General features: G+C 50.7%; 1 protein-coding gene across 1 annotated transcript in view; it reads left to right on the top strand.

Annotated features, from left to right (window-relative positions):
* The window catches only part of RTN2 (reticulon 2), an 80,457-nt gene that overhangs the window by 1,762 nt on the left and 53,050 nt on the right, over nt 1–25,645 (top strand). The window contains exons 2-3 of the mRNA XM_040442475.1: nt 1,627–1,677; nt 11,124–11,429. Coding sequence (XP_040298409.1) covers nt 1,627–1,677; nt 11,124–11,429 — 357 coding nt within the window. The remainder of the gene's footprint in view (nt 1–1,626; nt 1,678–11,123; nt 11,430–25,645) is intronic.

The following is a 25,645-nucleotide window of genomic DNA, read 5'->3' as shown; positions in this document are numbered from 1 at the left end:
TCCCCTCCCCCGTACATTATCTCCTCCCCCGTACATTATCCCCTCCCCCGTACATTATCCCCTCCCCCGTACATTATCCCCTCCCCGTACATTATCCCCTCCCCCGTACATTATCCCCTCCCCCGTACATTATCTCCTCCCCTGTACCTTATCCCTCCCCCGTACATTATCCCTCCCCCGTACATTATCTCCTCCCCCGTACATTATCCCCTCCCCTGTACATCGCCCCTCCCCCGTACATTATCCCCTCCCCCGTACATTATCCCTCCCCCGTACATTATCCCCTCCCCTGTACATCGCCCCTCCCCCGTACATTATCCCCTCCCCCGTACATTATCCCCTCCCCCGTACATTATCTCCTCCCCCGTACATTATCCCCTCCCCTGTACATCGCCCCTCCCCCGTACATTATCCCCTCCCCCGTACATTATCCCCTCCCCCGTACATTATTCCTTCCCCCTGTACATTATCCCCTCCCCCGTACATTATCCCTCCCCCGTACCTTATCCCTCCCCCGTACATTATCCCCTCCCCCGTACATTATCCCCTCCCCCGTACATCGCCCCCCTGTACATTATCCCCTCCCCTGTACATCGCCCCTCCCCCGTACATTATCCCCTCCCCTGTACATTGCCCCTCCCCCGTACATTATCCCCTCCCCTGCACATCGCCCCTCCCCCGTACATTATCCCCTCCCCCGTACATTATCCCCTCCCCCGTACATTATCCCCCCCCCCGTACATTATCCCCTCCCCCGTACATTATCCCTTCCCCTGTACATCGCCCCTCCCCCGTACATTATCCCCTCCCCCGTACATTATCCCCCCCCTGTACATTATCCCCTCCCCCGTACATCGCCCCCTCCCCTGTACATCGCCCCCTCCCCTGTACATTATCCCCTCCCCCGTACATCGCCCCTCCCCCGTACATTATCCCCTCCCCCGTACATTATCCCCTCCCTCGTACATTATCCCCTCCCCCGTACATTATCCCCTCCCCATCGCCCCTCCCCCATACATTATCCCCTTCCCCGTACATTTTCCCCTCCCCTGTACATCGCCCCTCCCCCGTACATTAACCCTTACCCGTACATTATCCTCTTCCTGTACATTATCCCCTCCCCCGTACATCGCCCCCTCCCCTGTACATTATCCCCTCCCTCGTACATTATCCCCTCCCCCGTACATTATCCCCTCCCCATCGCCCCTCCCCCATACATTATCCCCTTCCCCGTACATTTTCCCCTCCCCTGTACATCGCCCCTCCCCCGTACATTAACCCTTACCCGTACATTATCCTCTTCCTGTACATTATCCCCTCCCCCGTACATCGCCCCCTCCCCTGTACATTATCCCCTCCCTCGTACATTATCCCCTCCCCCGTACATTATCCCCTCCCCATCGCCCCTCCCCCATACATTATCCCCTTCCCCGTACATTTTCCCCTCCCCTGTACATCGCCCCTCCCCCGTACATTAACCCTTACCCGTACATTATCCTCTTCCTGTACATTATCCCCTCCCCCGTACGTCACCCACTCCCCTATACTAGTAATGATCCCGGACGAGCCCCCACATTTTCCCGATGCTGGAGATTGTGAGGTGTAATATCTATGTTTCTTCTGCAGAGGACGCTCCATCAACTGCCTCCAGCACCCCGGACTCCTGCCCACCTGATGGTATGTGTGTCCTCCATACTGCAGCTGCTGAAGTCACATGACACTGTGTGGTAGTCACAGCCCCGCCCCTCCAGAATCGAGGTGGCCATGGCTCTGCCTCTTTGTTTGTGATTGGTCCCTGGTGTACGTCCCGCCCCAATGTGGAAGGATGGGGGAGGTGGTGTCCGCCCATCTGGTAAAATGGAAGCAGACCTCTGATTGGCTTCTATGAAAGCTGGGCTCTGATTGGCTTCACCCTCTTCCTCCTCCTCATCTTCACCCTCTTCCTCCTCCTCATCTTCACCCTCTTCCTCCTCCTCATCTTCACCCTCTTCCTCCTCCTCATCTTCACCCTCTTCCTCCTCCTCATCTTCACCCTCTTCCTCCTCCTCATCTTCACCCTCTTCCTTCTCCTCATTATCACCTTCTCCTCATTATCACCTTCTTCCTCCTCCTCCTTATCATCATCATCATCATCACCACCCACTTCCTCCTCATTATCATCATCCTCTTCTTCCTACTTATAAGCATCACCCTATTCCTCCTCCTTATCATCACCCTCTTCCTCATCATCACCCTCTTCATCCTCATCATCATCACCCTCTTCCTCCTCATCATCATTATTACCATCTTCCTCCTCCTTATCATCATTACTCTCTTCCTCCTCCTTATCATCATCATCATAATCATAAACGTCTTCCTCCTCTTCATCACCCTCCTCCTCCTCATTGTCATCATAATCACCCTCTTCCTCATCATCACCCTCTTCATCATAATCACCCTCTTTCTCCTCCTTATTATCATCACCCTCATTCTCCTCCTTATCATCATCACCCTCTTCCTCCTCCTCATCATTCTCTTTCTGCTCCATATCATCATCATCACCCACCTCCTCCTCCTTATCATCATCCTCTTCCTCCTCCTTTTTATTAGCATCACCATATTCCTCCTCCTCATCATCACCCCTCTTCATCCTCCTACTCATCATCATTATCACCCTCTTCCTCCTCCTCCTCATCATTATTACGCTCTTCCTCCTTTTTATCATCACTACTCTCTTCATCCTGCTTATCATCATCATCATCATCCTCATCACTCTCTTCCTCCTCCTCACAATCATCACCCTCTTCCTCATCATCATCATCACACTCTTCCTCCTCCTTATCATCATCATCATCACCCTCGTCTTCCTCCTCCTCATCACCCTTCTGCCCCTCATTGCCATCACTATCACCCCCTTTTTTCTCCTCCTCATCACCCTCCTGCCCCTCATTGCCATCATCACTCTCCTCCTCATCATCATCACCCTCCTCCTCCTCATTATCATCATCACCCTCCTCATCATCATCACCCTCTTCCTCCTCCTTATCATCATCACCCTCTTCCTCCTCCTCCTCCTTATCATCATCACCCTCTTCCTCCTCCTTATCATCATCATCACCCTCGTCCTCCTCCTTCTCGTCATCACACTCTTCCTCCTCCTCATCATTATCATCACACTATTTCTCCCCCTCATCATCACCCTCTTCTTTCTTCTCCTCATCATCACCCTCATCATCATCACCCTCATCCTCCTCATCATCATCACCCTTTTCCTCCTCATCATCATTACCCTCTTCCTCCTCATTGTCATCATTATCACCCTCTTCATCCTCCTCCTCATCATCACCCTCTTCATCCTCCTCCTCATCATCACCCTCTTAATCCTCCTCCTCATCATCATCACCCTCTTCCTCCTCCTCCTCCTCATCACCCTCTTCCTCCTCCTCCTCATCATCACCCTCTTCCTCCTCCTCCTCATCATCACCCTCTTCCTCCTCCTCCTCCTCCTCCTCATCATCATCATCCTCTTTTTCCTCTTCATCATCACCCTCTTCCCCCTCATTATCATCACCCTCTTCCTCCTCCCTATCATCATCACCCTCTTCCTCCTCCCTATCATCATCACCCTCTTCCTCCTCCTCCTCATCATCACCCTCTTCCTCCTCCTCCTCCTCCTCCTCGTCATCATCCTCTTTTTCCTCCTCATCATCACCCTCTTCCTCCTCCCTATTATCATCACCCTCTTCCTCCTCCCTATCATCATCACCCTCTTCCTCCTCCCTATCATCATCACCCTCTTCCTCCTCCCTATCATCATCATCACTCTCTTTCCCCTCATTCTCATCGCCCTCTTCCTCCTCCTCCTCATCATCATAGCCCTTCTCCTCATTATCACCCTCCTCATCATTACTATCATCATCATCATCATCATCCTCTTCATCACCCTCGTCCTCTTCACCCTCCTCCTCATTCTCACCTTCCTCACCATTATCAACACCCTCCTCATCATCCTTTTCTTCATCATCACCCTCCTCATCATTATCATCACCCTTCTCTTCATTACCATCATCACCCTCCTCATAATTAGCACGCTCCTCATCATTATTATCATCACCCTCCTCTTCATCACCCTCCTCCTCATCATCATCACCCTCCTCCTCCTCATTATCATCATCACCCTCCTCATCATCATCACCCTCTTCCTCCTCCTTATCATCATCACCCTCTTCCTCCTCCTCCTCCTCCTTATCATCATCACCCTCTTCCTCCTCCTTATCATCATCATCACCCTCGTCCTCCTCCTTCTCGTCATCACACTCTTCCTCCTCCTCATCATTATCATCACACTATATCTCCCCCTCATCATCACCCTCTTCTTTCTTCTCCTCATCATCACCCTCATCCTCCTCATCATCACCCTCATCCTCCTCATCATCATCACCCTTTTCCTCCTCATCATCACCCTCTTCCTCCTCATTGTCATCATCATCACCCTCTTCATCCTCCTCCTCATCATCACCCTCTTCATCCTCCTCCTCATCATCACCCTCTTAATCCTCCTCCTCATCATCATCACCCTCTTAATCCTCCTCCTCCTCATCACCCTCTTCCTCCTCCTCCTCATCATCACCCTCTTCCTCCTCATCATCACCCTCTTCCTCCTCCTCCTCCTCCTCCTCCTCCTCCTCCTCATCATCATCATCCTCTTTTTCCTCTTCATCATCACCCTCTTCCCCCTCATTATCATCACCCTCTTCCTCCTCCCTATCATCATCACCCTCTTCCTCCTCCCTATCATCATCACCCTCTTCCTCCTCCTCCTCATCATCACCCTCTTCCTCCTCCTCCTCCTCCTCCTCGTCATCATCCTCTTTTTCCTCCTCATCATCACCCTCTTCCTCCTCCCTATTATCATCACCCTCTTCCTCCTCCCTATCATCATCACCCTCTTCCTCCTCCCTATCATCATCACCCTCTTCCTCCTCCCTATCATCATCATCACTCTCTTTCCCCTCATTCTCATCGCCCTCTTCCTCCTCCTCCTCATCATCATAGCCCTTCTCCTCATTATCACCCTCCTCATCATTACTATCATCATCATCATCATCATCCTCTTCATCACCCTCGTCCTCTTCACCCTCCTCCTCATTCTCACCTTCCTCACCATTATCAACACCCTCCTCATCATCCTTTTCTTCATCATCACCCTCCTCATCATTATCATCACCCTTCTCTTCATTACCATCATCACCCTCCTCATAATTAGCACGCTCCTCATCATTATTATCATCACCCTCCTCTTCATCACCCTCCTCCTCATCATCATCACCCTCCTCCTCCTCATTATCATCATCACCCTCCTCATCATCATCACCCTCTTCCTCCTCCTTATCATCATCACCCTCTTCCTCCTCCTCCTCCTTATCATCATCACCCTCTTCCTCCTCCTTATCATCATCATCATCACCCTCGTCCTCCTCCTTCTCGTCATCACACTCTTCCTCCTCCTCATCATTATCATCACACTATATCTCCCCCTCATCATCACCCTCTTCTTTCTTCTCCTCATCATCACCCTCATCCTCCTCATCATCACCCTCATCCTCCTCATCATCATCACCCTTTTCCTCCTCATCATCATTACCCTCTTCCTCCTCATTGTCATCATTATCACCCTCTTCATCCTCCTCCTCATCATCACCCTCTTAATCCTCCTCCTCATCATCATCACCCTCTTCCTCCTCCTCCTCCTCATCACCCTCTTCCTCCTCCTCCTCATCATCACCCTCTTCCTCCTCATCATCACCCTCTTCCTCCTCCTCCTCCTCCTCCTCCTCATCATCATCCTCTTTTTCCTCTTCATCATCACCCTCTTCCCCCTCATTATCATCACCCTCTTCCTCCTCCCTATCATCATCACCCTCTTCCTCCTCCCTATCATCATCACCCTCTTCCTCCTCCTCCTCATCATCACCCTCTTCCTCCTCCTCCTCCTCGTCATCATCCTCTTTTTCCTCCTCATCATCACCCTCTTCCTCCTCCCTATTATCATCACCCTCTTCCTCCTCCCTATCATCATCACCCTCTTCCTCCTCCCTATCATCATCACCCTCTTCCTCCTCCCTATCATCATCATCACTCTCTTTCCCCTCATTCTCATCGCCCTCTTCCTCCTCCTCCTCATCATCATAGCCCTTCTCCTCATTATCACCCTCCTCATCATTACTATCATCATCATCATCATCATCCTCTTCATCACCCTCGTCCTCTTCACCCTTCTCCTCATTCTCACCTTCCTCACCATTATCAACACCCTCCTCATCATCCTTTTCTTCATCATCACCCTCCTCATCATTATCATCACCCTTCTCTTCATTACCATCATCACCCTCCTCATAATTAGCACGCTCCTCATCATTATTATCATCACCCTCCTCTTCATCACCCTCCTCATCATCATTATCATTACCCTTATCATCCTCATCACCCTTTTCATCATCACTGTCTTCCTCCTCATCACCCTCTTCATATCATCATGATCACCCTTCTCCTCCTTAGCACTCTCCTCATTCTCATTTTCCTCCTGAGCATCCCCTTCTTCATCATCACCCTCCTCCTCCTTAGCACCTACGCTCATCATCATCACCCTCCTCATTAGCGATGCTACATCTGAAGTTGCTTCGCTAACAAATTCGTTATAAAACTGTTGCGAGATCCGTCTCTGTACAGTGTTAGAATGTATGGGCCTCCATGAGCCGAAGTAATTTATTCACAGAGTCACATGAGACTTAGAATAACTTCGGTAATTGATTATTACAGTGAAGAACCTTGGAAGCGAACTCGGCCTTGGTTGTAAGGTACCACTTGGACCCGAAGCCGAGTTTAGTTCCAAGTTTTGAAGTGGTTTTTCACTTTAAAAATCAACTACCAAAATTATTCAACGAAGTCAAGCGCGACTTTGTGAATAAATTACTTCGTCTTATCGGAGCCCATACATTCTAATACTGTACGGAGACGGATCTCACTTCACTCATCTCTACTTCTCATCATTATCATTACTTTCCTTATCATCCTCCTCATCATCACCACGTCCTTATCATCATCACCCTCACCCTCATCCTCCTCATCATCACCACGTCCTTATCATCATCACCCTCCTCATCATTATCATCATCACTGTAACGGATCACCTTCCGTTAATGGACGCTTCCTAGCTTGCGCCGAGGACCACAAGCACCGCACTGGACACCACAACCACCGCAGACTCCACAACTGCCGTAGCTTAACTGGAGCCGCGCCGTCTTCCTTCCACCCTGAATGAACCTCCAGCATTCAGGACCGTGTGGGAAAGATCTCTCCTCCAGGGAATATGCAGAGCATAGCAATCCCCAGCGTGATACAGAAATTCCCTCCAATAACGAGACAAGGCTACGTTTTGAGGGATCAAGAAGAACATGAACACTTTATTGAGGGCTACCCGCCCGTATTTATGCAGGTCCCCATCTGGTGTACACTCCCCTAGGGGACCAGAAGGAGGACTGTGACACAGGACAGATACGTAGCACTCAGGACACACAGACACAACACATCTCCACAATGCATCATGGTTTCCTCCTCTCTGCCCTGGAGACACCCGAAGAGCAATTCAATTATCTCTCAGGACAAAGGGAAATCACCAATACACATGTGGGGCAACAGGACAGGAATCCCCACCCAAACACACAATGTCACACCCTCCCAGCAAACACAGACATTTAACCTATTCCCAGATAGCTCAAGTCTGAGTGCATATCATTAGGGGAATGCCGCTCAGAGTACACAAATACAATAAAATTTTCTATCTGGGTGCCATTTTTTAATCCATACGGATTGGTCTGTCACAAATTCCAACCACGTTCGGTCCTATTAACAGTCCAGACATGCGGCATAGTTCTGTTACACTGTTCTTGAAGGGTAACATGTCCCGGGGCCATAGTCGTAGGGCAGGAGGCTAGCCATAAGTTTTCTACAATGCCCAGTGGCAAATGGCAGTTTGTCACACATCTCCCCTTTGGGGGGAAGACTAACCAGGCACCTGACCTTCTGTCGGTCAGTGCCTCCGTTAGTCGATCCACCAACCCACAGTAACCAAATGCCCGAGTAGCCACCCACAACAAACAGGTACAAGGGTGACCCACCCACAAGAAACAGTTACTGCACCTGGGTATTTTGCTGTGGGGACTTGAGGGAGGGCAGAGTCCGACTGCACTCTGCCCAGCTGCCAGCTCTTCTGCTGGGGTGCTGAGACCATAGTCCGGCTCAGTAGCCAGAGGAACATGGGAGTCAGTAGGGGTTAACATCGCCTCTGTTAACCCTGAGGCCACGTTAGGAGTTAACTGGGGAGGGGAATTTGTACTTACCCCCTCCACCTGTTGTCCTGGTGAGGGTAGTGGGGGATCTGGACAGGCTGTCCAGCATCCCAGTAGGTCAGGCGCAGAGACCACGGTCCCATCTGCGCCGTCTGGGCGATTGGTGTCTCCCCTTGTTATGGTAAGCTGCCGCTGGGGAGAGAGGGTGCTGCGCTCCTCTCCCTGAAACACAGGCTGCCACTGGGGAGGGAGGACGACACCTTCAGCTCCGTGGGGTACACACTGCCGCTGGGGCGGAAGGAGGACACCTTCAGCTCCCTGTAACACACACTGCCGCTGGGGAGGAAGGACGACACCTTCAGCTCCCTGGGGTTCACACTGCCGCTGGGGGGGGAAGGACGACACCTTCAGCTCCCTGTAACACACACTGCTGCTGGGGAGGGAGGACGACACCTTCAGCTCCCTGGGGTTCACACTGCCGCTGGGGGGGAAGGACTACACCTTCGGCCCCCTGGGGTACACACTGCCGCTGGGGGGAAGGACGACACCTTCAGCTCCCTGTAACACACACTGCCGCTGGGGAGGAAGGACGACGCCTTCAGCTCCCTGGGGTTCACACTGCCGCTGGGGGGGGAAGGACGACACCTTCGGCCCCCTGGGGTACACACTGCCGCTGGGGGGGAAGGACGACACCTTCGGCCCCCTGGGGTACACACTGCCGCTGGGGAAGCAGGAGGGCACCTTCAGCTCCGTGGGGTTCACACTGCCGCTGGGGAGGAAGGACGACACCTTCAGCTCCCTGGGGTTCACACTGCCGCTGGGGGGGAAGGACGACACCTTCGGCCCCCTGGGGTACACACTGCCGCTGGGGAGGAAGGAGGGCACCTTCAGCTCCCTGTAACACACACTGCCGCTGGGGAGGAAGGAGGGCACCTTCAGCTCCCTGGGGTTCACACTGCCGCTGGGGAAAAAGGACGACACCTTCAGCTCCCTGGGGTTCACACTGCCGCTGGGGGGGAAGGACGACACCTTCGGCCCCCTGGGGTACACACTGCCGCTGGGGGGGGAGGACGACACCTTCGGCCCCTTGGGGTACACACTGCCGCTGGGGAGGAAGGAAGGCACCTTCAGCTCCCTGTAACACACACTGCCGCTGGGGAGGAAGGACGACACCTTCAGCTCCCTGGGGTTCACAATGCCGCTGGGGGGGAAGGACGACACCTTCGGCCCCCTGGGGTACACACTGCCGCTGGGGAGGAAGGAGGGCACCTTCAGCTCCCTGTAACACACACTGCCGCTAGGGGGGGAAGGACGACACCTTCAGCTCCCTGGGGTTCACACTGCCGCTGGGGGGAAGGACGACACCTTCGGCCCCCTGGGGTACACACTGCCGCTGGGGGGGAAGGACGACACCTTCAGCTCCCTGGGGTACACACTGCCGCTGGGGGGAAAGGACGACACCTTCGGCCCCCTGGGGTACACACTGCCGCTAGGGGGGGAGGACGACACCTTCGGCCCCCTGTAACTCACGTTTTTGCTGGGGCGCAGGGATGGAATACTTTGCTATCTCTGCCCGATATTCTGCTTCCTTCTGCAGATACTCCGCCAGTTCTCTCCTCACTTTCGGTACAAGTTCCTCTGTTAGGTGGGGCCCGTAGATAGCCAACCGCCTCTTCAGTATAGCGTCAAACCGTACGTGGCTATACCAATAGTCCAGTTTTGCTTGGTGTTCCCAGGATGCTGCTCCTCGCACTAGGGAAGCCATCCCACCGCTTGCCACCAATGTAACGGATCCACCTTCCGTTAATGGACGCTTCCTAGCTTGCGCCGAGGACCACAAGCACCGCACTGGACACCACAAGCACCGCAGACTCCACAACCGCCGTAGCTTAACTGGAGCCGCGCCGTCTTCCTTCCACCCTGAATGAACCTCCAGCATTCAGGACCGTGTGGGAAAGATCTCTCCTCCAGGGAATATGCAGAGCATAGCAATCCCCAGCGTGATGCAGCAATTCCCTCCAATAACGAGACGAGGCTGCGTTTTGAAGGGTTAGAAAAACATGAACTGAACTGAACATGAACTCTTTATTGAGGGCTACCCGCCCGTCCTATTAACAGTCCAGACATGCGGAATAGTTCTGTTCTTGAAGGGTAACATGTCCCGGGGCCATAGTCGTAGGGTAGGAGGCTAGCCATAAGTCCTCTACAATGTCCAGTGGCAAATGGCAGTTTGTCACAATCACCCCATCATCCTCCTCATCATAATCATCATCACCCCATCATCCTCCTCCTCATCATTATCATCACCCTCCTCCTCATCATCACGTCCTTATCATCATAACCCTCCTTCTCATCATTATCCTCCTCATCATCACCCTCCTCATCATTATCATCATCACCCTCCTCATCATTATCATCATCACCCTCCTCATCATTATCATCATCACTCTCCTCATCATTATCATCATCGCCCTCCTTCTCATCATTATCATCATAACCCCATCATCCTCATCATCATCACGTCCTTATCATCATCACCCCATCATCCTCCTCCTCATCATTATCATCCTCCTCCTCATCATCATCATCACGTCCTTATCATCATCCTCCTCCTCATCATTATCCTCATCATCATCCTCCTCATCATCACCCCATCATCCTCCTCCTCATCATTATCATCACCCTCCTCCTCATCGTCCTCCCCATGTCACTCTGTGTCTCCGTTTTCTGCTCTGTGATATTCGGGATGACTCCCGCCACCACCAGCTATAGTCAGCCTTGTTGTTTCTGTTGTAGGTGACGTGGAAGAGGCGGCGGTGACCCCGGCTGATCCATGGCCCTTACCTTCATCTCCGGAGCCAACATTTTCTTACATTACCATTGGAGGCTCAGTCCCATTACCCCATCCCACAGTTAAGGCCCGGAGGGGAAGGAGTCTTGGCCACGAACACTTACCAAGGAAAAAAGAGACCAAGGAGGAGACAGTGACCTATGTTCTTCTGGAGAAAGCATCGCAGTTGGCACAAGCCCTTCCCCCGAGGAACTGCAAAGAACAGACATTAGTGGAGAAACCCCAGCCAACACTATCAGAGATGACAGTGGGTGAGAAAAAACTGCTGCGTGTCACATGATACGAGTACATACTACGCAGGAGGTACTTACTGTACTCCGGAGTATAATACAGGATGTAACTCAGGATCAGTACAGGATAAGTAATGTATGTACACAGTGACTGCACCTGCAGAATAGTGAGTGCAGCTCTGGAGTATAATACAGGATGTAACTCAGGATCAGTACAGGATAAGTAATGTATGTACACAGTGACTGCACCAGCAGAATAGTGAGTGCAGCTCTGGAGTATAATACAGGATGTAACTGAGGAGCAGTACAGGATAAGTAATGTACGAACACAGTGACTGCACCAGCAGAATAGTGAGTGCAGCTCTGGAGTATAATACAGGATGTAACTCGGGATCAGTACAGGATAAGTAATGTATGTACACAGTGACTGCACCAGCAGAATAGTGAGTGCAGCTCTGGAGTATAATACAGGATGTAACTCGGGATCAGTACAGGATAAGTAATGTATGTACACAGTGACTGCACCAGCAGAATAGTGAGTGCAGCTCTGGAGTATAATACAGGATGTAACTCAGGATCAGTACAGGATAAGTAATGTATGTACACAGTGACTGCACCAGCAGAATAGTGAGTGCAGCTCTGGAGTATAATACAGGATGTAACTCAGGATCAGTACAGGATAAGTAATGTATGTACACAGTGACTGCACCAGCAGAATAGTGAGTGCAGCTCTGGAGGATAATACAGGATGTAACTCAGGATCAGTACAGGATAAGTAATGTATGTACACAGTGACTGCACCAGCAGAATAGTGAGTGCAGCTCTGGAGTATAATACAGGATGTAACTCAGGGTCAGTACAGGATAAGTAATGTATGTACACAGTGACTGCACCAGCAGAATAGTGAGTGCAGCTCTGGAGTATAATACAGGATGTAACTCAGGATCAGTACAGGATAAGTAATGTATGTACACAGTGACTGCACCAGCAGAATAGTGAGTGCAGCTCCGGAGTATAATACAGGATGTAACTCAGGATCAGTACAGGATAAGTAATGTATGTACACAGTGACTGCACCAGCAGAATAGTGAGTGCAGCTCTGGAGTATAATACAGGATGTAACTCAGGATCAGTACAGGATAAGTAATGTATGTACACAGTGACTCCACCAGCAGAATAGTGAGTGCAGCTCCGGAGTATAATACAGGATGTAACTCAGGATCAGTACAGGATAAGTAATGTATGTACACAGTGACTGCACCAGCAGAATAGTGAGTGCAGCTCTGGAGTATAATACAGGATGTAACTCGGGATCAGTACAGGATAAGTAATATATGTACACAGTGACTGCACCAGCAGAATAGTGAGTGCAGCTCTGGAGTATAATACAGGATGTAACTCAGGATCAGTAGAGGATAAGTAATGTATGTACACAGTGACTGCACCAGCAGAATAGTGAGTGCAGCTCTGGAGTATAATACAGGATGTAACTCAGGATCAGTACAGGATAAGTAATGTATGTACGCAGTGACTGCACCAGCAGAATAGTGAGTGCAGCTCTGGAGTATAATACAGGATGTAACTCAGGATCAGTACAGGATAAGTAATGTATGTACACAGTGACTGCACCAGCAGAATAGTGAGTGCAGCTCTGGAGTATAATACAGGATGTAACTCAGGATCAGTACAGGATAAGTAATGTATGTACGCAGTGACTGCCCCAGCAGAATAGTGAGTGCAGCTCTGGAGTATAATACAGGATGTAACTCAGGATCAGTTCAGGATAAGTAATGTATGTACACAGTGACTGCACCAGCAGAATAGTGAGTGCAGCTCTGGAGTATAATACAGGATGTAACTCAGGATCAGTACAGGATAAGTAATGTATGTACACAGTGACTCCACCAGCAGAATAGTGAGTGCAGCTCCGGAGTATAATACAGGATGTAACTCAGGATCAGTACAGAATAAGTAATGTATGTACACAGTGACTGCACCAGCAGAATAGTGAGTGCAGCTCTGGAGTATAATACAGGATGTAACTCGGGATCAGTACAGGATAAGTAATGTATGTACACAGTGACTGCACCAGCAGAATAGTGAGTGCAGCTCTGGAGTATAATACAGGATGTAACTCAGGATCAGTACAGGATAAGTAATGTATGTACGCAGTGACTGCACCAGCAGAATAGTGAGTGCAGCTCTGGAGTATAATACAGGATGTAACTCAGGATCAGTACAGGATAAGTAATGTATGTACACAGTGACTGCAGCAGCAGAATAGTGAGTGCAGCTCTGGAGTATAATACAGGATGTAACTCAGGATCAGTATGGGATAAGTAATGTATGTACACAGTGACTGCACCAGCAGAATAGTGAGTGCAGCTCTGGAGTATAATACAGGATGTAACTCAGGATCAGTACAGGATAAGTAATGTATGTACACAGTGACTGCACCAGCAGAATAGTGAGTGCAGCTCTGGAGTATAATACAGGATGTAACTCAGGATCAGTACAGGATAAGTAATGTATGTACGCAGTGACTGCACCAGCAGAATAGTGAGTGCAGCTCTGGAGTATAATACAGTATGTAACTCAGGATCAGTACAGGATAAGTAATGTATGTACACAGTGACTGCACCAGCAGAATAGTGAGTGCAGCTCTGGGGTATAATACAGGATGTAACTCAGGATCAGTACAGGATAAGTAATGTATGTACACAGTGACTGCAGCAGCAGAATAGTGAGTGCAGCTCTGGAGTATAATACAGGATGTAACTCAGGATCAGTATGGGACAAGTAATGTATGTACACAGTGACTGCACCAGCAGAATAGTGAGTGCAGCTCTGCAGTATAATACAGGACAAGTAATGTATGTACACAGTGACTGCACCAGCAGAATAGTGAGTGCAGCTCTGGAGTATAATACAGGATGTAACTCGGGATCAGTACAGGATAAGTAATATATGTACACAGTGACTGCACCAGCAGAATAGTGAGTGCAGCTCTGGAGTATAATACAGGATGTAACTCAGGATCAGTACAGGATAAGTAATGTATGTACACAGTGACTGCACCAGCAGAATAGTGAGTGCAGCTCTGGAGTATAATACAGGATGTAACTCAGGATCAGTACAGGATAAGTAATGTATGTACACAGTGACTGCACCAGCAGAATAGTGAGTGCAGCTCTGGAGTATAATACAGGATGTAACTCAGGATCAGTACAGGATAAGTAATGTATGTACACAGTGACTGCACCAGCAGAATAGTGAGTGCAGCTCTGGAGTATAATACAGGATGTAACTCGGGATCAGTACAGGATAAGTAATGTATGTACACAGTGACTGCAGCAGCAGAATAGTGAGTGCAGCTCTGGAGTATAATACAGGATGTAACTCAGGATCAGTATGGGACAAGTAATGTATGTACACAGTGACTGCACCAGCAGAATAGTGAGTGCAGCTCTGCAGTATAATACAGGACAAGTAATGTATGTACACAGTGACTGCACCAGCAGAATAGTGAGTGCAGCTCTGGAGTATAATACAGGATGTAACTCGGGATCAGTACAGGATAAGTAATATATGTACACAGTGACTGCACCAGCAGAATAGTGAGTGCAGCTCTGGAGTATAATACAGGATGTAACTCAGGATCAGTACAGGATAAGTAATGTATGTACACAGTGACTGCACCAGCAGAATAGTGAGTGCAGCTCTGGAGTATAATACAGGATGTAACTCAGGATCAGTACAGGATAAGTAATGTATGTACGCAGTGACTGCCCCAGCAGAATAGTGAGTGCAGCTCTGGAGTATAATACAGGATGTAACTCAGGATCAGTTCAGGATAAGTAATGTATGTACACAGTGACTGCACCAGCAGAATAGTGAGTGCAGCTCTGGAGTATAATACAGGATGTAACTCAGGATCAGTACAGGATAAGTAATGTATGTACACAGTGACTCCACCAGCAGAATAGTGAGTGCAGCTCCGGAGTATAATACAGGATGTAACTCAGGATCAGTACAGAATAAGTAATGTATGTACACAGTGACTGCACCAGCAGAATAGTGAGTGCAGCTCTGGAGTATAATACAGGATGTAACTCGGGATCAGTACAGGATAAGTAATGTATGTACACAGTGACTGCACCAGCAGAATAGTGAGTGCAGCTCTGGAGTATAATACAGGATGTAACTCAGGATCAGTACAGGATAAGTAATGTATGTACGCAGTGACTGCACCAGCAGAATAGTGAGTGCAGCTCTGGAGTATAATACAGGATGTAACTCAGGATCAGTACAGGATAAGTAATGTATGTACACAGTGACTGCAGCAGCAGAATAGTGAGTGCAGCTCTGGAGTATAATACAGGATGTAACTCAGGATCAGTATGGGATAAGTAATGTATGTACACAGTGACTGCACCAGCAGAATAGTGAGTGCAGCTCTGGAGTATAATACAGGATGTAACTCAGGATCAGTACAGGATAAGTAATGTATGTACACAGTGACTGCACCAGCAGAATAGTGAGTGCAGCTCTGGAGTATAATACAGGATGTAACTCAGGATCAGTACAGGATAAGTAATGTATGTACGCAGTGACTGCACCAGCAGAATAGTGAGTGCAGCTCTGGAGTATAATACAGTATGTAACTCAGGATCAGTACAGGATAAGTAATGTATGTACACAGTGACTGCACCAGCAGAATAGTGAGTGCAGCTCTGGGGTATAATACAGGATGTAACTCAGGATCAGTACAGGATAAGTAATGTATGTACACAGTGACTGCAGCAGCAGAATAGTGAGTGCAGCTCTGGAGTATAATACAGGATGTAACTCAGGATCAGTATGGGACAAGTAATGTATGTACACAGTGACTGCACCAGCAGAATAGTGAGTGCAGCTCTGCAGTATAATACAGGACAAGTAATGTATGTACACAGTGACTGCACCAGCAGAATAGTGAGTGCAGCTCTGGAGTATAATACAGGATGTAACTCGGGATCAGTACAGGATAAGTAATATATGTACACAGTGACTGCACCAGCAGAATAGTGAGTGCAGCTCTGGAGTATAATACAGGATGTAACTCAGGATCAGTAGAGGATAAGTAATGTATGTACACAGTGACTGCACCAGCAGAATAGTGAGTGCAGCTCTGGAGTATAATACAGGATGTAACTCAGGATCAGTACAGGATAAGTAATGTATGTACACAGTGACTGCACCAGCAGAATAGTGAGTGCAGCTCTGGAGTATAATACAGGATGTAACTCAGGATCAGTACAGGATAAGTAATGTATGTACACAGTGACTGCACCAGCAGAATAGTGAGTGCAGCTCTGGAGGATAATACAGGATGTAACTCGGGATCAGTACAGGATAAGTAATATATGTACACAGTGACTGCACCAGCAGAATAGTGAGTGCAGCTCTGGAGTATAATACAGGATGTAACTCAGGATCAGTACAGGATAAGTAATGTATGTACGCAGTGACTGCACCAGCAGAATAGTGAGTGCAGCTCTGGAGTATAATACAGGATGTAACTCAGGATCAGTACAGGATAAGTAATGTATGTACACAGTGACTGCAGCAGCAGAATAGTGAGTGCAGCTCTGGAGTATAATACAGGATGTAACTCAGGATCAGTATGGGACAAGTAATGTATGTACACAGTGACTGCACCAGCAGAATAGTGAGTGCAGCTCTGCAGTATAATACAGGACAAGTAATGTATGTACACAGTGACTGCACCAGCAGAATAGTGAGTGCAGCTCTGGAGTATAATACAGGATGTAACTCGGGATCAGTACAGGATAAGTAATATATGTACACAGTGACTGCACCAGCAGAATAGTGAGTGCAGCTCTGGAGTATAATACAGGATGTAACTCAGGATCAGTACAGGATAAGTAATGTATGTACACAGTGACTGCACCAGCAGAATAGTGAGTGCAGCTCTGGAGGATAATACAGGATGTAACTCAGGATCAGTACAGGATAAGTAATGTATGTACACAGTGACTGCACCAGCAGAATAGTGAGTGCAGCTCTGGAGTATAATACAGGATGTAACTCAGGGTCAGTACAGGATAAGTAATGTATGTACACAGTGACTGCACCAGCAGAATAGTGAGTGCAGCTCTGGAGTATAATATAGGATGTAACTCAGGATCAAACCCTGTGGGGTTTCGCTCTGGTAGACAGGATTAGCGGACGCAGTATAGAGGCAACAGCAAGTTCTTTTGATCAAACAGTTCAGCGTTTTATTCACACTTTAGGCAAGTGACAAAACAAGCCGTCATAAGCCAGCAAAAAGTCACCTGATAGCAGCACCAACCTGTTTTCACGCCAAACGGGTAGCAAGCCTTGATCCAGACACAAGGCTCCCAGATCCCAACACAGAGACTCAGCTGCTGAGCCCAGCTGCCTATTTAAGGACAGCCAGGTGCTGCCAAAACCAGGACCGGCACTTAAAATCTGGTCCGGTATTTGACCTCACCTGGCTGTAAATCAGCCCAGCCGCACATGCTGGGAGGACAATACCTGTTTTCTCAGACAAAACCTCTCATTGTGTCACATCCTCCCCCCCCCCCTTTGTTCAACCCTGAGGAGGTGAACACACGCCAGACAGTGTACCCGGGAGAGGGCATCCGTGTTTGTTCCACTGAAAACTTAAATCTTGTAAGGACAGAAAACATCAGGTGAAAATTCAGCAGCATGCTGCGGTATTATCTCCGTACAGTGACTGAACTGAAGACATCCTGATGCATCCTGATCGGATCGCTCTCCATTCAGAATGCATTAGGATAAAACTGATCAGTTCTTCCGGTATTGAGCCCCAAGGATGGAACTCTGTGCCGGAAAAGAATAACGCAAGTGTGAAAGTGCCCTAAATTCACATGGTAAACCTGCTCCCCCGTGTTAGCCCCCCATAACCTCGGCCGTGTTAGCCCCCCCATAACCTCAGCCGTGTTAGCCCCCCCCATAACCTCAGCCGTGTTAGCCCCCCCCATAACCTCAGCCGTGTTAGCCCCCCCATAACCTCAGCCGTGTTAGCCCCCCCATAACCTCAGCCGTGTTAGCCCCCCCCATAACCTCGGCCGTGTTAGCCCCCCCCATAACCTCAGCCGTGTTAGCCCCCCCCATAACCTCGGCCGTGTTAGCCCCCCCATAACCTCGGCCGTGTTAGCCCCCCCATAACCTCAGCCGTGTTAGCCCCCCCATAACCTCAGCCGTGTTAGCCCCCCCCATAACCTCAGCCGTGTTAGCCCCCCCCATAACCTCAGCCGTGTTAGCCCCCCCATAACCTCAGCCGTGTTAGCCCCCCCATAACCTCAGCCGTGTTAGCCCCCCCATAACCTCGGCCGTGTTAGCCCCCCCCATAACCTCGGCCGTGTTAGCCCCCCCATAACCTCGGCCGTGTTAGCCCCCCCCATAACCTCAGCCGTGTTAGCCCCCCCATAACCTCAGCCGTGTTAGCCCCCCCATAACCTCAGCCGTGTTAGCCCCCCCCATAACCTCGGCCGTGTTAGCCCCCCCCATAACCTCAGCCGTGTTAGCCCCCCCCCATAACCTCAGCCGTGTTAGCCCCCCCATAACCTCGGCCGTGTTAGCCCCCCCATAACCTCAGCCGTGTTAGCCCCCCCATAACCTCAGCCGTGTTAGCCCCCCCATAACCTCAGCCGTGTTAGCCCACCCATATCAAAATTTTTGAACAAAACCTATGCAGTTGGTTAGATCTTTGTTAGATCAGTTGTTGTTTGCGTTAGATCTCACACAGAAGGAGAGATATTAACAGTTATTTGCAGGGGGGGCTAACCCGTCATCAGCCCCCCCTTATCAAAAAATTGACTAGACAATTAGCTATTCTGGAAGATATTTGTTAGATCCGGTATGATCAACTAGTTGTTTTGTTAGATCTCACATAATTACAGACTTATTAAGTAATTAATGAGGGGGGGCTAGCCCCCCCACATGCAATATTCAGGTAAAATTTGATTCAGGCTAATAGGCCTTCGTTAGATCCGGTAAGATCAAGTGGTTTCAACGTTAGATCTCATATAATTACAGAGATATTATGGATATTTGGTATGACGTCAGGGGGGGCTAGCCCCCCGATTTAATACTTCCTAATATCTGTGTTTTCATGGGAAATATCTCTGTAATTATATGAGATCTAACGTTGAATCCACTTGATCTTACCGGATCTAACAAAGGCCTATTAGTCTGCATCAAATTTTATAACAAATATCTTCCAAAATAGCCAATTGTTTGGTAAATTTTTTGATAAGGGGGGGCTGATGACGGGTTAGCCCCCCCTGCAAATAACTGTTAATATCTCTCCTTCTGTGTGAGATCTAACGCAAACAACAACTGATCCAACCTCATCTAACAGAGATCTAACCAACTGCATAGGTTTTGTTTAAAAATTTTGATATGGGGGGGCTAACAAGGCTGAGGTTATGGGGGGGCTAACACGGCTGAGGTTATGGGGGGGGCTAACACGGCTGAGGTTATGGGGGGCTAACACGGCTGAGGTTATGGGGGGCTAACACGGCTGAGGTTATGGGGGGGCCAACACGGCTGAGGTTATGGGGGGGCTAACACGGCTGAGGTTATGGGGGGCTAACACGGCTGAGGTTATGGGGGGCTAACACGGCTGAGGTTATGGGGGGCTAACACGGCTGAGGTTATGGGGGGGCTAACACGGCTGAGGTTATGGGGGGGCTAACACGGCTGAGGTTATGGGGGGCTAACACGGCTGAGGTTATGGGGGGCTAACACGGCTGAGGTTATGGGGGGCTAACACGGCTGAGGTTATGGGGGGCTAACACGGCTGAGGTTATGGGGGGCTAACACGGCTGAGGTGGGTGTCCGCCCGCCGTATAGCAGTTCGAAGGGCGAGAACCCAGTAGAGGCCTGGGGCACCTCTCGCACTGCGAACGTGAGAAAGGGCAGAAGGAGGTCCCAGTCCTTCCCATCTTTTCAACATATTTATTAATGTTTGGTTAAACCGTTCTACCAGACCGTCTGTTTGCGGATGGTAAACGGACGTCCGTAGCTGTTTTATGTGCAGTAACTTACAGAGTTCCCTCATCACCTTGGACATAAAAGGGGTCATTTGGTCGGTCAGAACCTCTTTAGGTAGTCCTACTCGGGAAAACATCTCTATTAACTCCTTAGCTATGAGTTTGGCCGAGGTATATCGCAGTGGCACCGCCTCCGGGTACCGAGTGGCGTAGTCTAGAATGACTAAGATGTGTTGGTGTCCTCTGGCGGACTTCGGTCCTGGGCCTATGAGGTCCATAGCTTTTCGGTCAAACGGTACTTAGATAATCGGGAGAGGTACTAGGGGACTACGGAAATGTGTCTGGGGGCTCGTTATCTGGCAGGTTGGGCAAGACTTACAAAACTCTTCCACCTCTCTGAATATGCTGGGCCAGTAAAACCGCTGTAGAATATGATCCTGAGTTTTCTGCAGCCCCAGGTGACCCCCGAGAACGTGTTGGTGGGCTAGATCTAACACAAGTTTGCGAGAAGCCTTGGGGACCACCAACTGTTCAATAGGCTCATCCCGTAGTTGGTTTACCCGGTACAGCATATCATGATGAACCACAAAACGGGGAAACACTGACTCTGCCCCTGGTTGTTGTGGTTCACCATCTACTATTAACACATTTTGCAGAATAGGGTTGGGTCTCGACATTGGGCGGTACCAAAATTATCCCCGGAGACATTGAGGTCTGCCAATTCAGAACCCGGCACCGCTCTTCAGATATCAGTTATATTATACAGGAGGTGACATCACCGCTCTCCAGATATCAGTTATATTATACAGGAGGTGACATCACCGCTCTCCAGATATCAGTTATATTATACAGGAGGTGACATCACCGCTCTCCTGATATCAGTTATATTATACAGGAGGTGACATCACCGCTCTCCAGATATCAGTTATATTATACAGGAGGTGACATCACCGCTCTTCAGATATCAGTTATATTATACAGGAGGTGACATCACCGCTCTTCAGATATCAGTTATATTATACAGGAGGTGACATCACCGCTCTTCAGATATCAGTTATATTATACAGGAGGTGACATCACCGCTCTTCAGATATCAGTTATATCATACAGGAGGTGACATCACTGCTCTCCAGATATCAGTTATATCATACAGGAGGTGACATCACCGCTCTCCAGATATCAGTTATATTATACAGGAGGTGACATCACCGCTCTCCGGATATCAGTTATATTATACAGGAGGTGACATCACCGCTCTTCAGATATCAGTTATATTATACAGGAGGTAACATCACCGCTCTTCAGATATCAGTTATATCATACAGGAGGTGACATCACCGCTCTCCAGATATCAGTTATATCATACAGGAGGTGACATCACCGCTCTTCAGATATCAGTTATATCATACAGGAGGTGACATCACCGCTCTCCAGATATCAGTTATATTATACAGGAGGTGACATCACCGCTCTCCAGATATCAGTTATATCATACAGGAGGTGACATCACCGCTCTCCAGATATCAGTTATATTATACAGGAGGTGACATCACCGCTCTCCAGATATCAGTTATATTATACAGGAGGTGACATCACCGCTCTCCAGATATCAGTTATATTATATAGGAGGTGACATCACCGCTCTTCAGATATCAGTTATATTATACAGGAGGTGACATCACCGCTCTTCAGATATTAGTTATATTATACAGGAGGTGACATCACCGCTCTCCAGATATCAGTTATATCATACAGGAGGTGACATCACCGCTCTTCAGATATCAGTTATATCATACAGGAGGTGACATCACCGCTCTCCAGATATCAGTTATATTATACAGGAGGTGACATCACCGCTCTCCAGATATCAGTTATATTATACAGGAGGTGACATCACCGCTCTCCAGATATCAGTTATATTATATAGGAGGTGACATCACCGCTCTCCAGATATCAGTTATATTATACAGGAGGTGACATCACCGCTCTTCAGATATGTTATATCATACTGTACTGGTATGTGAGGAGATGCAATGCTTTGTCCTGGCTGCTCCCTTGTTTTGCGGCTTATCACCTGGCATCCCCTGATCTCTATAAGCCGCACAGCTTTGTATTAAAGCGTCTGTGAATGACGGGAATCTCGCGCTGATAATGAAGCTGCTTGGAAATGAGAGCTTTATATCTGTCTCCGTATTCCGTCCCTTTGTTCCATTTCTCGACTGTTGTCTGTTTCCTCTGTAACTCACTTTCTATGTGTATCAGATTCACCCCCTGCAGCCCTTCATCTGCCCCCTCCAGCCCTTCATCCGCCCCCTCCAGTCCTTCATCTGCCCCCTCCAGTCCTTCATCTGCCCCCTCCAGCCCTTCATCCGCCCCCTCCAGCCCTTCATCCGCCCCCTCCAGTCCTTCATCTGCCCCCTCCAGCCCTTCATCCGCCCCCTCCAGCCCTTCATCTGCCCCCTCCAGTCCTTCATCCGCCCTCTCCAGTCCTTCATCTGCCCCCTCCAGCCCTTCATCCGCCCCCTCCAGCCCTTCATCCGCCCCCTCCAGTCCTTCATCTGCCCCCTCCAGCCCTTCATCCGCCCCCTCCAGCCCTTCATCTGCCCCCTCCAGCCCTTCATCCGCCCTCTCCAGTCCTTCATCTGCCCCCTCCAGCCCTTCATTCGCCCCCTCCAGTCCTTTATCTGCCCCCTCCAGTCCTTTATCTGCCCCCTCCAGCCCCTTATCCGCCCTCTCCAGCCCTTCATCCACCCTCTCCAGTCCTTCATCCGCCCCCTGCTGTCCTTCATCTGCCCCCTCCAGTCCTTCATCCGCCCCCTCCAGGCCTTCATCTGCCCCCTCCAGTCCTTCATCCGCCCCCTCTCCAGTCCTTCATCTGCCCCCTCCAGGCCTTCATTCGCCCCCCTCCAGTCCTTCATCTGCCCCCTCCAGCCCTTCATCCACCCTCTCCAGTCCTTCATCTGCCCCCTCCAGTCCTTCATCCGCCCCCTCCAGTCCTTCATCTGCCCCCTCCAGGCCTTCATCTGCCCCCTCCAGTCCTTCATCCGCCCCCTCCAGTCCTTCATCCGCCCCCTCCAGGCCTTCATCTGCCCCCTCCAGTCCTTCATCCGCCCCCTCTCCAGTCCTTCATCTGCCCCCTCCAGGCCTTCATTCGCCCCCCTCCAGTCCTTCATCTGCCCCCTCCAGCCCTTCATCCACCCTCTCCAGTCCTTCATCTGCCCCCTCCAGTCCTTCATCCGCCCCCTCCAGTCCTTCATCTGCCCCCTCCAGTCCTTCATCTGCCCCCTCCAGTCCTTCATCTGCCCCCTCCAGCCCTTCATTCGCCCCCTCCAGTCCTTCATCTGCCCCCTCCAGTCCTTCATCCGCCTTCTCCAGTCCTTCATCTGCCCCCTCCAGTCCTTCATCCGCCCCCTCCAGTCCTTCATCTGCCCCCTCCAGTCCTTCATCTGCCCCCTCCAGCCCTTCATTCGCCCCCTCCAGTCCTTCATCTGCCCCCTCCAGTCCTTCATCCGCCTTCTCCAGTCCTTCATCTGCCCCCTCCAGTCCTTCATCCGCCCCCTCCAGTCCTTCATCTGCCCCCTCCAGCCCTTCATCCGCCCCCTCTCCAGTCCTTCATCTGCCCCCTCCAGCCCTTCATTCGCCCCCTCCAGTCCTTCATCTGCCCCCTCCAGTCCTTCATCTGCCCCCTCCAGTCCTTCATCTGCCCCCTCCAGCCCTTCATCCGCCCCCTCTCCAGTCCTTCATCTGCCCCCTCCAGCCCTTCATTCACCCCCTCCAGTCCTTCATCTGCCCCCTCCAGCCCTTCATTCGACCCCTCCAGTCCTTCATCTGCCCCCTCCAGTCCTTCATCTGCCCCCTCCAGCCCTTCATTCGACCCCTCCAGTCCTTCATCTGCCCCCTCCAGTCCTTCATCTGCCCCCTCCAGTCCTTCATCTGCCCCCTCCAGTCCTTCATCTGCCCCCTCCAGCCCTTCATTCGCCCCCTCCAGTCCTTTATCTGCCCCCTCCAGCCCTTCATCCGCCCTCTCCAGCCCTTCATCCACCCTCTCCAGTCCTTCATCCGCCCCCTGCAGTCCTTCATCTGCCCCCTCCAGTCCTTCATCCGCCCTCTCCAGTCCTTCATCTGCCCCCTCCAGCCCTTCATCCGCCCCCTCTCTAGTCCTTCATCTGCCCCCTCCAGGCCTTCATTCGCCCCCTCCAGTCCTTCATCTGCCCCCTCCAGCCCTTCATCCGCCCTCTCCAGTCCTTCATCTGCCCCCTCCAGTCCTTCATCCGCCCCCTCCAGTCCTTCATCTGCCCCCTCCAGTCCTTCATCTGCCCCCTCCAGTCCTTCATTCGCCCCCTCCAGTCCTTCATCTGCCCCCTCCAGTCCTTCATCCACCTTCTCCAGTCCTTCATCTGCCCCCTCCAGTCCTTCATCCGCCCCCTCCAGTCCTTCATCTGCCCCCTCCAGCCCTTCATCCGCCCCCTCTCCAGTCCTTCATCTGCCCCCTCCAGCCCTTCATCTGCCCCCTCCAGTCCTTCATCTGCCCCCTCCAGTCCTTCATCTGCCCCCTCCAGTCCTTCATCTGCCCCCTCCAGTCCTTCATCTGCCCCCTCCAGTCCTTCATCTGCCCTCTCCAGTCCTTCATCTGCCCCCTCCAGCCCTTCATTCACCCCCTCCAGTCCTTCATCTGCCCCCTCCAGCCCTTCATTCGACCCCTCCAGTCCTTCATCTGCCCCCTCCAGTCCTTCATCTGCCCCCTCCAGCCCTTCATTCACCCCCTCCAGTCCTTCATCTGCCCCCTCCAGCCCTTCATTCGACCCCTCCAGTCCTTCATCTGCCCCCTCCAGTCCTTCATCTGCCCCCTCCAGTCCTTTATCTGCCCCCTCCAGTCCTTCATCCGCCCTCTCCAGTCCTTCATCCGCCCCCTCCAGCTCTTCATCCGCCCCCTCCAGTCCTTCATCCAATTCCTCCAGCCCTTCATCCAATTCCTCCAGCCCTTCATCCGACCCCTCCAGCCCTTCATCCGCCCCTCCAGCCCTTCATCCGCCCCCTTCAGCCCTTCATCCGCCCCTCCAGCCCTTCATCCGCCCCCTCCAGCCCTTCATCCGCCCCTCCAGCCCTTCATCCGACCCCTCCAGCCCTTCATCCGCCCCCTCCAGCCCTTCATCCGCCCCCTCCAGTCCTTCACCCGACCCCTCCAGCCCT

This window comes from Bufo bufo, chromosome 8 (assembly GCF_905171765.1).
Source record: "Bufo bufo chromosome 8, aBufBuf1.1, whole genome shotgun sequence".
Taxonomy (NCBI): Eukaryota; Metazoa; Chordata; class Amphibia; order Anura; family Bufonidae; genus Bufo; species Bufo bufo.
This window is presented reverse-complemented; position numbering and strand designations above follow the sequence as displayed.